The sequence below is a fragment of the Stenella coeruleoalba genome, assembly GCF_951394435.1.
Source record: "Stenella coeruleoalba genome assembly, chromosome: 1".
Lineage (NCBI taxonomy): Eukaryota > Metazoa > Chordata > Mammalia > Artiodactyla > Delphinidae > Stenella > Stenella coeruleoalba.
In genome coordinates this window covers 188,309,210-188,323,862 of record NC_137169.1, presented here as the reverse complement: position 1 = coordinate 188,323,862, position 14,653 = coordinate 188,309,210, and the positions used below count along the sequence as shown (strand labels likewise).

At 40.9% G+C, this 14,653-nt stretch overlaps 1 protein-coding gene across 2 annotated transcripts in view; it reads right to left on the bottom strand.

Annotated features, from left to right (window-relative positions):
* Positions 1 to 14,653, bottom strand: part of ADCY10 (adenylate cyclase 10) — a 95,530-nt gene that overhangs the window by 46,150 nt on the left and 34,727 nt on the right. For both annotated transcript variants that reach the window (XM_079926017.1, XM_079926018.1), the window contains 4 exons: positions 12,930 to 13,122; positions 12,324 to 12,410; positions 7,582 to 7,856; positions 5,321 to 5,457 (listed from right to left, as the gene is read on the bottom strand). In XM_079926017.1, the coding sequence (XP_079782143.1) occupies positions 5,321 to 5,457; positions 7,582 to 7,856; positions 12,324 to 12,410; positions 12,930 to 13,122 (692 nt within the window). The remainder of the gene's footprint in view (positions 1 to 5,320; positions 5,458 to 7,581; positions 7,857 to 12,323; positions 12,411 to 12,929; positions 13,123 to 14,653) is intronic.

The window sequence follows — 14,653 nt, the reverse complement described above, 5'->3', positions numbered from 1 at the left end:
AAGACAGTATGGTACTGGCACAAAAACAGAAATATAGATCAATGGAACAGGATAGAAAGCCCAGAGATAAACCCATGCATATATGGTCAACTAATCTATGATAAAGGAGGCAAGAAATACAATGGAGAAAAGACACCCTCTTCAATAAGTGGTGCTGGGAAAACTGGATAGCTACATGTAAAAGAATGAAATTAGAACACTCCCTAACACTATACACAAAAAGAAAGTCAAAATGGATTAAAGACCTAAATGTAAGGCCAGACATATAAACCTCTTAGAGGAAAACATAGGCAGAACACTCTATGACATAAATCACAGCAAGATCCCTTTTGACCCACCTCCTAGAGAAATGGAAATAAAAGCAAAAATAAACAAATAGGACCTAATGAAACTTAAAAACTTTTGCACACCACAGGAAACTAGAAACAAGATGAAAAGACAACCCTCAAAATGGGAGAAAATATTTGTAAATGAAGCAGCTGACAAAGGATTAATCTCCAAAATTTACAAGCAGCTCATGCAGCTCAAGATCAAAAAAGCAAATAACCCAATCCAAAAATGGGCAGAAGACCTAAATAGACATTTCTCTAAAGAAGATACACAGATTGCCAACAAACACATGAAAGGATGTTCAACATCACTAATCATTAGAGAAATGCAAATCAAAACTACAATGAGGTATCACCTCACACTGGTCAGATTGGCCATCATCAAAAAATCTACAAACAATAAATGCTGGAGAGGGTGTGGAGAAAAGGGAACCCTCTTGCACTGTTGATGGGAATGTAAATTGATACAGCCACTGTGGAGAACAGTATGGAGGTTCCTTAAAAAACTAAAAGTAGAACTACCATATGACCCAGCAAACCCAGTACTGGCCATATACCCTGAGAAAACCAGAATTCAAAAAGAGTCATGTACCACAATGTTCATTGCAGCACTATTTACAATAGCCAGGATATGGAAGCAACCTAAGTGCCTGTCAAATGATGAATGAATAAAGAAGATGTGCCACATATATACAACGGAGTATTACTCAGCCATAAAAAGAAATGAAATTGAGTTATTTGCGGTGAGGTGATGGACCTAGAGTCTGTCATACAGAGTGAAGTAAGTCAGAAAGAAAAAAACAAATACCATATGCTAACACATATATATGGAATCTAAAAACAAAATGGCTCTGAAAAACTTAGGGGAAGGACAGGAATAAAGACGCAGATGTAGAGAATGGACTTGAGGACACGGGGAGGGGGAAGGGTAAGCTGGGATGAAGTGAGGAGTGGCATGGAGATATACACACTACCAAATGTAAAATAGCTAGTGGGAAGCAGCCGCATGGCACAGGGAGATCAGCTCGGTGCTTTGTATCCACCTAGAGGGTGGGATAGGGAGGGTGGGAGGGAGATGCAAGAGAGAGGAGAAATGGGGAAAATGTACATGCATAGATGATTCACTTTGTTATACAGTGGAAACTAACACACCATTGTAAAGCAATTATACTGCAAGAAAGATGTTTAAAAAAACACAACAATTTAACCAAAATCCTTAAGATTATAACTTTCAGCAAGGTAATTTTTCATATTAGAAACTCATATGATTACAGTGATCCAGAAAAAATATGTTGAAAACAGATGCTCATAGTCTCCTTAAACATTAAAATATTGTACATAGCCTAAATATCCAGCCATAACACAGTGATTACCTTAAATATTACATAGCCATTATGGTACAATTGTTGAGGAATACTGAGTTTGGAAAATCTTCAGCTGAGTGAAATAGGATAGTAAATATACCATATGATACCAAAAAAAAAAAAAAGGTGAAGTTTGAATAGTGAGCTTGCCTAGTCATTTTTCTCCCGGTACTCCAAAATGCATTACTTATTTGTCCCTCCAGTCACTCATTAACAGTTGAGTTGCAAGACACTGAAATAGGTGATGTGGAAATATGAGGGTGAACGTACTAAGTTCCCGACCTCCTGGAAAGATAAGGTATATACACAGAGAGCCAGACGACCAGACAGTAAACAAGTGCCACGTGAGTAGGCACAGACAGTAAGGGCTGGAGAGTTCGTATCAACACAGTACAGACTTTTTATGCACCATAACCTGGGAAGGCTATAAATGTGGCTAATGCATGCTTCCAGCCCTCAAGGATCTTAACATTTATGGAGACAGATATCTAGGCAACAAATCATAATACAGGAAAAGTGACTTAATAAGATAATCTCCTAATGTGAGTCAGTTTTGTGAAAGAAATAAACTTGGTGATAGAGACTAACAGGAAAGTGCAGACAGAGGAAGGCCTTCCTTTAAGCAGGGCATGGTCAGAGAAAGTGGCTGTGAGGAGGTAACACCTGAGCTAAGGGAGAGAGGGAGCAGGTATGTGAAATGCCAGAGGAGAGGGAGCAGAAAGGAGCTCGGGTGCTGGAGGAGCAGAAATGTGGCTGGAGCACATTTCAGAGTATTGGTGAGGCCACAGAGGGGGTGGAAGGAAGCTCCCTCAGGGATCTCCAGTCCAAGGTAAGGAGTTTGGATTTCATTGTAAACTCAGTGGGAAACCACTAAAAGTTGTTTGGTTTTTCAAAAATTCTTTTATTTAGTAAGTTTCAAATTTATGAAAAGTTATAAGAATAACACTATATAGTCTTTATTCCAATTCATCTACTGTTAACATTTTGCTCCATTTTTTATAGCCTTTGTTCTCTCTATATGTACTTATTTTTTCTGAAACATTTCATTTGAGTGTTAAGTTGCATAATTCATGCCCTTTAATCCCCAAATACTTTACTCTGAATTCCCCAAGAATAACAACATTCTCTTACGTAAGTAGAATATACTTATCATCTTCAGAAAATTTAACATTGATACAATAATTTACTGTCCATAATCCAGTTTTGTCAACTGACTCAGTATGTTCTTTAACATTCTTTTTCTTCTTTTTTTTGTAAACAGCCCAGATGTCCTCCAACAGATGAATGGAGGTATGTCCATACCATGGAACACTACTCAGCAGCTAATAAGACCAAACTATTGATACACACAACAACCTAGATAATCTCCAGAGAGTTACACTGAGAGAAAAACAAATCTCAAAAGATTACATATACAATATTATTCCACTTATAAAAATCTTTTAAATGACAAAATTATAGAAATGGAGAATTGATTAGCAATTACCAGGGGTTAAGAAGGAAGTAGGGGTAGGAGAGAAGTGGGGGGGTGGCTATCATAGGGCAATATAAGGGATCCTCATGGTGATGGAAATGTTCTGTATCTTGACTGTATCAATATTAATATCCTGGTTGTGATATATATATATATCTAACATCTTCATTGGACCTGGTTGTGATATTATACTGTAGTTTTGTTGATGTTACTACTGGGGAAAACTAGGTAAAGGGTATACAGAATCTCTCTATATTATTTTTTACAATGGCCTGTAAATTTATAATCACCTCAAGAAGTTTAATTTAAAAAAATCAATGAGACAGCAAAGTATTATTGTATTCAGTCACTTCATTTATACTCCAAGAGGTCCCCAGAATGCTTCCTGTGGTGTCAGACAGAGAGAAGGTGCTCAGTAGATGTTTGTTGAATGAATAAATAAGAAAGGATTTGAGTTGCCTTAACCCCCCCACCCCCATTTTATAGCAGGTACCTGGCCATAAAGGTTGTGACTAATCCCAAAATACTAGCTATTAAATGGCATATGTGGAACTGTAACTCTGGACTCCTAACTTCAAGGCCAAAATTTTCTTTTGATTACATCTTTTTTTTTAACATCTCTATTGGAGTATAATTGCTTTACAATGGTGTATTAGTTTCTGCTTTATAACAAAGTGAATCAGTTATACATATACATATGTCCCCATATCTCTTCCCTCTTGCATCTCCCTCCCTCCCACCCTCCCTATCCCACCCCTGCAGGTGGTCACAAAGCACCAAGCTGATCTCCCTGTGCTATGTGGCTGCTTCCCACTAGCTATCTATTTTACATTTGGTAGTGTATATATGTCCATTCCACTCGCTCACTTCGTCCCAGCTTACCCTTCCCCCTCCCCATATCCTCAAGTCCATTCTCTAGTAGGTCTGTGTCTTTATTCCCATCTTGCCCCTAGGTTCTTCATGACCATTTTTTTTTTAGATTCCATACATATGTGTTAGCATACGGTATTTATTTTTCTCTTTCTGACTTACTTCACTCTGTATGACAGTCTCTAAGTCCATCCACCTCACTACAAATAACTCAATTTCGTTTCTTTTTATGGCTGAGTAATATTCCATTGTATAGATGTGCCACATCTTCTTTATCCATTCATCTGTTGATGGACACTTAGGTTGCTTCCGTGTCCTGGCTATTGTAAATAGAGCTGCAATGAACATTTTAGTACATGACTCTTTTTGAATTATGGTTTTCTCAGGGTATACGCCCAGTAGTGGGATTGCTGGGTCATATGGTAGTTCTATTTGTAGTTTTTTAAGGAACCTCCATACTGTTCTCCATAGTGGCTGTATCACCTTACATTCCCACCAACAGTGCAACAGGGTTCCCTTTTCTCCACACCCTCTCCAGCATTTATTGTTTGTGGATGTTTTGATGATGGCCATTCTGACCGGTGTCAGATGACAGAAAGCCCAGAGATGATTACATCTTTATACTCTCTCTTTTCATGGAAGAGATGCTATCTCTTAAACCTTCATGGTCCTCTTTGTGTCAAAACATAGTTTCTTTCTTTCTTTCTTTCTTTCTTTTTATTTTTGCTAGAATATGATTTTTTTCTTCTCATCACTGCCATCTCTCTAAACAACTAGTATATCCACCACAGATATTTTCTTATCATTCCCATTAACCTTAATCCTCTACATCCCAGCTTGCATCCTTACCCCATTCCCCAACCCCTACCCTTCTCCCTTCACTAAAACTATTTTCTTAAAAATTCCAACTGCCCTCTTTGTGACATCATATCAAAGTTCATCCTTCTGTATGTCTCTGTAGCATGAGAACCTTGTTGACAATTCACTTTGAGCTCTAATAATTTTACCTTTTTCCCAGATAACATCTACATCCCCCGTCAGTTCTGATTCTGGGCTTTAAGATTCTCCAGTGTTCTTTCATTTCTATTACACGTCTACATTCATTCTCCCAGTTCAGTGAGTCCCGGGCAATGTTAAGTTCTCTCACAATCTGGGATATCAAGTCCAACGTTCTTTGCCTCCCCAAAGCCTCTGACCCGTATAGGAAGCAGCCTATGGAAAAGCCCACCCTTGCCACCCTCTCTGCAGAAGGAGACAGGAAGAACCATCATTCTGGGACTTACTGAACAGGTTATTCCAGGTCACACTTGTCTTCTCCTCAGACTCTATTGTTTGGAAAACGAGTACCCTGTGATGGTCCAGGTTTTTAAGCAATTCTTCACAGTAAATTGGAATCCCACAGCTTCCCTCGGCCAGGTACCTGTAGTGAAAACAACGCAATCTATTTATATCAAAGAACCATCTTTAAAGAAGTAAAAATATTTGCGTTTTCTCAATCACCTGAAAATAATCACTTCTCTTTCTCCATTTGTTTTGGTTTGTTTTTCATTTTTAGGGATTGCTTTTTCTTTCTTTTTTTTTTTTTTGCTCTACGCGGGCCTCTCACTGTTGTGGCCTCTCCCGTTGCGGAGCACAGGCTCCAGACGCGTGCAGGCTCAGCGGCCATGGCTCACGGGCCCAGCCACTCCGCGGCATGTGGGATCTTCCCGGACTGGGGCACGAACCCGTGTTCCCTGCATCGGCAGGTGGACTCTCAACCACTGCGCCACCAGGGAAGCCCTTTCTTTCATTTTTAAAATTACATAATAAACCATTTAAATCTTTCCGAAGTCAAAGCTATGTAATAAGGTACATCCTCAGTCTTGCTTCCCTTCCTCGCCTTATAAGTAAGCATTTAAATTAGTTTCTGGTTTATCTTTTCAACGTTTCTTTTTAAAACTATAGAAAATGCACACACGTATTTCACTCTCTTCTTTAGATAAAAGACAGCAAGTTATATATACTGCACACTAGGCAACCCCTTGTTTTTTCACTCAACAATGTATCCTGGTCATCCCTTCATATCAGTAGATCTTTCTTATTTCTCTTTATAGCTACATAGGGCTCAATCGTGTGGATGCATCCTAGTTTATTCTGACTATCCTCTTAGAGATGGACATTTGGATTGCTTTCAGTCTTTTACTAGTACAAATAATGCCTCAATAAAAACTGTGCCCATATGTCACTTCATATTTTTGTCACTATATATATTTTAAAATTTTTTAAATTTTTTAATTGAAGTATAGCTGATTTACAATGTTGTGTTAGTTTCAGGTGTACAGCAAAGTGATTCAGATATGTATATATATATATATATATATATATATATATATTCTTTTTCAGATTCTTTTCCCTTATAGGTTATTACAAAATATTGAGCATAGTTCCCTGTCAGTATATCTTTGAGATAGGTTCCTAGAATTGGGAAGGCTAGATCAAAAAGTAAATGCATATATAATAAATGCATACATATATAATACATACATACATAATAAATAAATAAATACATACATACAGAGAGAAAGAGGGAGAGACAGAGAGACAAAGGGAAAGAACACACAAAATTCATGCCCGCGGGCTTCCCTGGTGGCGCAGTGGTTGAGAGTCTGCCTGCCAATGTGGGGGACACGGGTTCGAGCCCTGGTCTGGGAGGGTCCCACATGCTGCGGAGCAACTAGGCCCATGAGCCATGGCCGCTGAGCCTGCGCGTCTGGAGCTTGTGCTCCACAGCGAGAGAGGCCGCAACAGTGAGAGGCCCGCGCACCGCGATGAAGAGTGGCCCCCACTTACTGCAACTGGAGAAAGCACTCGCATAGAAACGAAGACCCAACACAGCCAAAAATAAATAAATAAATAAAAATACAATTTAAAAAAAAAATAAATTCATGCCTGGAGTTATTTTAAATGAGACTTTGTCCAAGACATTTCTCTTCCAGAAGCAAAGCAACCTCATTAGAAAGAACAGATACAGATACCAAGGAGGCTTGTAAACAGCCAGCTAAGGAGGAGGCATTGTCCATGTTGTTAAGGGGACTGCTGTCAAGACCCCAGGAGAGGAGTCACTGAGAAGCTCAGAGAGCACTGACGTCACCATCTGCCATGACAGGGAACACCAGTACCAGACCACGTTATTGCCAGCGACTAAGACCTTGCTCAGCTGTGGGCTGTGGTGCTTAAGGCTTACCAGTTTGCCTTTCATGTTACTTGCCCGTGACAGTGCCCTTAGTCACTGTGGCTTAGAGTGAGTGTGCCCATAGCCAGCATGATGAAAGGGAAACAAAACTGATGTCCTAAGCAACGTCTGAGACGGTGTAACAGGGACCATAACAAGGAAAAGTGAGCGGCATCCATCCTATCAAGCATGTTCAGTGGCCCCTTGGAAAGGCGGGACCAGCAAGAATCCTGAAATGGCCGCTTTCAGACACATCTTAAGGAATCTGATGAAGCCTGGACCTGGAGAATGAGTGCAGATGTCAAGGCCTCAGGATAGAAACAGGTTACTCACGTGTCTAGTTCTTTGGGGATGCCCCTGACGTTGAGGTCTAGGCAGACCTTGTTGAGGATGTCCTTAGGCTGCACGGCTCCAAGGATGACATAGGTGGTGTTCCTGTTCTTCATTATGGCACGGGCAGCTGCACAGGGCATGTCAATGAAGGGAGACAGGGACATGATGATGAAGATGGGAACAGACCGGATAAGCTTCTCCATAAACCTCCAGGAGGCTGAATCGATAAACTGGCCTTCATCGATGATGAAAATAATCCTTTCCTCTTTCACTGTCTGGACAAGGTGGAGAAACACAAAGAAAAACGCTGTAGGACTTCAGGGTTTTTTTTTGTTTTGTTTGATTTTTTGGCCACACCGAGCAGCTTGCGGGATCTCAGTTCCCCGACCAGGGATTGAACCCAGGCCATGGCAGCGAAAGCGCCAAATCCTAACTAGACCACTAGGGAACTCCCGTGACTTCAGTTTTTTATACACATGTATGGGTATGCATGTGTATCCACCGAATTTTGTGAAGCTAAGTTAAATCTGTTCTTTCTAATAACTTTGCGTTAATTTAGATTCCGCTAATTGGAATCTGTGGCAATTGGGACGGAACTGGCTGGAATAGACTCTTACTTGGTCAAATCTTTGTGTAAAGATAATGTAAATATATAGGATAGATGGGGTTTTAGTCAACCTAAACAGCCATTACATAAAAATTACTGAGGTTTACTTCAAGTCATTCTAATCTATTGAAAAATGAAGGTCTCCTGGAAATACCTATTTGACATTTATTCAACCAACATCGATTCAACACATACTTACCAAGCACCCACTGGGCTAGGTGCTGGAGGCAGGCTGCTGAGAGAAACTCACCTGGTCCTTGCCCTGCCGGCAGTTTATGCTGTTCTAGCTTGAACTGCGGCACCTGTTACACTTCAAAACAGATCGTGTGTCCCTCTTCTTGTGTAGAGTACCTTTCCCTAACAAGTCTGAATTATTTATTTACTCATTAAGCATTTATTGTGCATCTGTTAGGGTCAGGTACTGTTTTAAGCACTGGGGATAGAGTATTAGACAAAATACAGAGCTTACATTTAGTGTGAGCCCCTGCATAGCGGGCCCTGCATTTCCATAGTGTAAGATGTCTAAATGGAGAAAACCTTCCCCATTCTTACTGCTCCAGACTGCTCTTGGCTTCTTTTGTTTCCCTCTGGGAAGAGATTGGGTTAAGCCATTCTTTCCCTCTGCATGTTTTTATAAACTAGAGCAGCAAAGGCTACATTCAAATTTCAAATTTCAGAAGATGATCATTATAAAGTATTATAGCCTGCCTTATCACATATACGTAAGTCCCCTCTTACAGCCCCATTCTGTCACCAGATCGTTAGTTCTTCACTGACCCTGAGAACATTTTAATGAATAGGGGTTAGCATCCCATTGTTTTGTTTTGTTTTGTATTTGACTAATATCTTTAAAACTACGGGGCAGGGAATTCCCTGGTAGCGCAGTGGTTGAGAGTCTGTCTGCCAATGCAGGGGACACAGGTTAGAGCCCTGGTCCGGGGAGATCCCACATGCCACAGAGCAACTAAGCCCATGCACCACAACTACTGAGCCTGTGCTCTAGAGCCCACAAGCCACAACTACTAAGGCTGCAAGCCACAACTACTAAAGCCCGCGCACCTGGAGCCTGTGCTCCACGGCAAGAGAAGCCACCGCAATGAGAAGACTGCGAATCGCAACAAAGAGTAGCCCCCACTCACCGCAACTAGAGAAAGCCTGTGCAGCAACAAAGACCCAACGCAGCCAAATAAATAAATAAATAAATAAATAAAACTACGGGGCAGTTAGAAATGAGAGTTTTAGTCATAGAATAGCCTTGTCAGTGAATTATTTGTGAATTGGGGAGAGTAAAGCAGGAACCAAAAAACCTACATGAATTCAATAGTACATCAATGGCGCCAGCTTCTTCACATTTAAAATGAGGAGACTGAAATATTACTCAGCCATAAAAAGGAACGAAATAATGCTGTTTACAGCGACATGGATGGACCTAAAGATTATCACACTAAGTGAAGTAAGTCAGACAGAGAAAGACAAATATCATGTGATATCACTTATATGTGGAATCTAAAAAAAAGGTACAAATGAACCTATTTACAAAACAGAAACAGAATCACAGATGTGGAACACAAACTTATGGTTACAAAGGGGGAAAGGTGGGGGGAGGGATAAACTGGGAGATTGGGATTGACATATACACACTACTATATATAAAATAGATAGCTAACAAGAACCTATTTTATAGCACAGGGAACTCTACTCAACACTCTGTGATGACCCATATGGGAATAGAATCTAAAAAAGAGTGGAGATATATATATATATATATATATATATGTATAACTGATTCACTTTGCTATACACAACAAACTAACACAACATAGAAACTAACACAACATTGTAAGTCAACTATACTCCAATAAAAATTAATTAAAAACATAAAATAAAATGAGGAGATGGAATCAGGTCCTCTCTGATGTGAAAAAAGCCAACACTTACACTGCACCTACTATGTTCCCAGCACTGCGTGATGTGCTTTCATAAATGAACTTATTTAAAATCTTCGTTAATGGACTTCCCTGGTGTTGCAGTGGTTAAGAATCCACCTGCCAATGTAGGGGACATGGGTTCGAGCCCTGGTCCGGGAAGATCCCACATGCTGCAGAGCAACTAAGCCTGTGCGCCACAACTACTGAGCCTGCGTTCTAGAGCCCACGAGCCACAACTACTGAGCCTGAGTGCCGCAACTACTGAGCCCACATGCGGCAACTACTGAAGCCCGTGCGCCTAGAGCCCGTGCTCCACAACAAGAGAAGCCACCACAATGAGAAGCCCGCACACCGCAACGAAGAGTAGCCCCTGCTCACCGCAACTAGAGAAAGGCCGTGTGCAGGAACAAAGACCCAATACAGCCAAAAAAAAAATTTTTTTAATTAAAAAAAAAAAATCTTCGTAACATTCATAGGAGGTGGCACTATTGAATCTATTTACTGAGAAAATTTAGGCACAGAGAAGTTAAACCACTTGCCCGAGGTCATACTGACAGTAAATGATCCAAAGATTGTTGTCATAGCACAGAGTCAAAGCACAGCTTTACTCATGGTTTCCAACTAGGTTGTGGATTGGAACCAACTGAGAAGTTTCAAAACAAAAAGAAACAACTAAACAGATTCCTAGGCCCCAACGAAGCCCTTTTCAATTTGGGGTAGAATTCACAAATCCATATATTTTATGAAGCTTCCTGGACACTTGTGATGCAAACAGTCCAAAGTCTGACATTTAGAAACTACTGATATAGCCTTATTTGCCTGCAGTGGAGAAGAAGGAAGTTGTATTATAAACTTACACAATGCCACAGACTTGAATTGTTTATTTATTATGTGCCAGACACTCCGCTGGTCAGTAGTGATACAAAAATGAGAAAGAGGCTCCCTTTCCTTAAGAAGCTCACAACCTCCTGAGGGGGAGAGACGCATATATAAGTAGCAAATCGCAATACAGTATGGAAAATACAGTAAGAAAGATGTTCAAAGTGTTACAGAAACACAGCAGAAGAGGAATTAGTCATGCCTTGTGATTTGGGGGAGTTCTCACTGAAGAGGTGACACTGAATGATGAGTAGCATTTCTCCAGGTTTAAAAAAAAAAAAGTCTTTTGGCTTTTATCTCATTAGTATTGAGAATTACTTGGATAGTATAAAGTACAGGTTGGAGCGATTTGCATACACTTTGGCAGTTGTATGGAGGATGAATTGGAGTGGAGAGGTATGAGGCACAGAGATTAGTTGGAAAGCTATGGAAACAGTCCAGGAAGAGAAAGAGGCTGAACTACAGTAGGGAACAGAGGACAGGGAGATTCCAGAGTCAGTCTGAGGTAGACATGGTAGGACTTGTCAACTGAGCAAAGGTAACTTTAAATGATGTGTGAATGAATTTGCTATTGACTAAATCAAGGGTCAGGATCAAGATGAGGGAGATAGGGCACTAAAGTAGGGAAAAAAATGAATTTAGTATTAGACACTGAACTGAGTGTGAGTCCCCATACCCAAGTGGAATATACAGCTCTTGGAAATATAGTTTTGGTGCTTATACGAGAGCTGAGGAATGGGATATAAAGTTGGTGATCATCAACATATAATGGACAGTCATGATATTATTCAGAGAGCAAAAGTTAACATTGGTTGAGTGTTTCCAATGAAAGAGGCACTAATATAGGTTTTACACATAATCTAGTCATTTAAACCTTACAACCCTGTGAGCTAGGTACTATTATTTCCTCATTTTATAGAAGGTAAAGTAAAAGCATGGACAGGTTGAGTCACTTGATCAAGGTTATCCAGGTAGCAAGTGATAGGCCTAAGGGCTCAAACCTTGGTAGACTGATTACAGAGCCTATATACATAACCAGTTTGATAGACTGCATCTCATACAGAAGGAGAGAAAAAGAGGACTGGTTTTAAGGCGAGGCCAAACTCCCAGGAGTAATGTTAAAGGACTCCTTTTAAGCACAGCTAAATTCTGAACAGACGCTTATCTCGAGGTTTGGAAGGATGGAGGAAAATGAAACACTTTGGGTTAAAGCTTTCACATACTTCAATGCTTCTTGCCATTGGAGTCTAAACCCTTGAGGTCACCTGGCTTTGCGGTGAGACGCCCAGTTTCCCCCTCCCCATTATTTGACCTATAGACGCTCTTACTTGCTCCAAGATCTTCATAAACAACGCTTCCAACTGCTTCTGCTTTCTCGTGGTGCTCATCCTGGAAACCTCTCGTGAAATAGGGAACTGTATAAAGAATTATGAGAATATTGAGTATGGGCAAATAGCAGGGGGAACTACTAGTGGTATGACTCTGGTAATTCACTTTACTGTTCTGTGCCTTAAAATCCTCATGTACTAGGTAATCCATAACATCCCTTCCAGCTCTGATACTCTATGTCATTGAATCTAATAGATACAGGAAAGAACAGGGCACATTCTTGTCTTTGCATTGGCAGTCACCTGTGCGAGCAGAGTGATTTCGTGCCCTGGACTAGCTAGTATAGTATAGCTATGATGGGAAGGTGAGAAAAGAAATGAATCAGCAGGTGGATATTTGGGTTTTCTTGAGTCTGGTACCAATATATCTCAGGAAGGTGGCTCATTCAAGGATTGGGAGTCATTTCCTTACCACCTGGACGCTGCAGATGAGAAAACAAGAGGATAATAAAGGCCAAAGAGATGCAAAGTCATAAAGCATCAGGAAGGAGTGGCCACATCTGCCCCTTCACTATTTCTAACAGGAGTCTAACACTAGCTAGTTACCTGCACATGGAAAATGTCATTAAGAAGACAATGGAACTTTTCATCCAGCAGTAACTTGACTTTATTTTGAAGGTTGGTCTGTCGTTCTTTATAATGTTTGCAAGTATCCAGACCTAGTACATTGGCCATGAGTATCTGGATGGTATAAAAATTCTGATGGAAGCTGATCTTAGTCAACGCAATAGCAATAGTCCTGTTTATAAGAAAGTCAGGAATCAGAGTTTTAAAATATATTTTTTGAAAACAATAAAGGTTGAAGGAAAGCCCTGACTCCTCATATTCAGTTGTAATGACAGATTTCCCAAGCTATCTGGAAGCTGTTCTTTATTGGAGGTTCAGATACCCTCCCTTATTCCACTATGCTTCTAAGCTCTGTAAATGTATCCTAGCTATCCCCTCTTCTCTAGCCCTACCGCCAATGCCTGGGTTCAGGCCCTCATACTCTCACCTATACTCCCTAACAGCATACTACTACCCCCGTCTAGCGCCAAGACTCTCTGAATGCATCACCTTTATGGAAGCCTGAAGCACCTAGGGAGATGCAAGTCTAGGTTAAGTCTAGACTCCTTCACGTGACATATAAGCCTTTCCAAGTCCTCATGGTCATTTCTTGCCACTCTCTGCCCAGCAGTCTACCCTCCACCAACAACAAACCGGTGAGTGTTCCCTGTACATCCAACTGTTTCTTCTCTTTATGCCTTTGCTTTCCTCAGCCTGGAGTGTTATCACTTCTCACAGTCCCTCCTAATCCCTCATTTCCTGTTCATTTGTATATATCAGCTCAGGAGTAACCTCCTGGAAATCTTCCCTGATGCCCTCAGGTTGGATGACATACCCCTCTTTCTCGTAGCTTTTACAGTACTCTACTGCGTGCTTCTATCACTGTCCTCACCACATTCTATTTTTACTGTCATCTCTCTTTCCTTCTCTTTTGTGAGAACTCCTTGAGGGTAGGGATCAGATATTATTGGTCTTCAAGGCTTTGCAACTTGTTATGGATTCATTTATGCACCCCTCCCCCCCCACCAATTCATAGGCTGAAGTCTTAGCCCTCAGAATGTGACCTTATTTGGGAATAGGGTCATTGCAGATGTAACTAGGTAAGTTAAGATGAGGCCATACTGGAATAGGGTGGGCCCCTAATCCAATATGACTGTCTCTTTATAGGAAGGGGAAATTTGGGGGATTCCCTGGTGGTCCAGTGGTTAGGACTCGGTGCTTTCACTGGTGTGGCCCAGGTTCAATCCCTGGTTGGGGAACTAAGATCCCGCAAGCCACGCAGTGGGAAAAAAAAAAAAGAAGAGGGAAATTTTTTGGACACAGACAGCACACATGGAGAACATCATGTGAAGATGGAGGCAGAGACGGGGGTGATGCTTCTACAAGCCGATGAACACCAGTGACTGCCAGCAACCACCAGAAGCTAGGAAAGAGGCACAGAACAGATTGTCCCTCACAGCTGATGGAAGGAACCAACTTTACGCCACCTGGATCTTGGACTTCTACCCTCCTGTACACCGAGATAATATACTTCTGTTGCTTAAGCCACCTAGCTTGTGATGCTTTGTCATGGTAGCTCTAGCAAACTAATACAGCACTAAGTTCCTGGAACATAGTAGGTACTCAGTAAGTGATGGAATAAATGAGTGTCTTCTGGCTATTTTGAATTATCCTTTCAACAATGTTAAAGATATTTTAAAACTAGTGTTTCTCAGGCCTGGCAT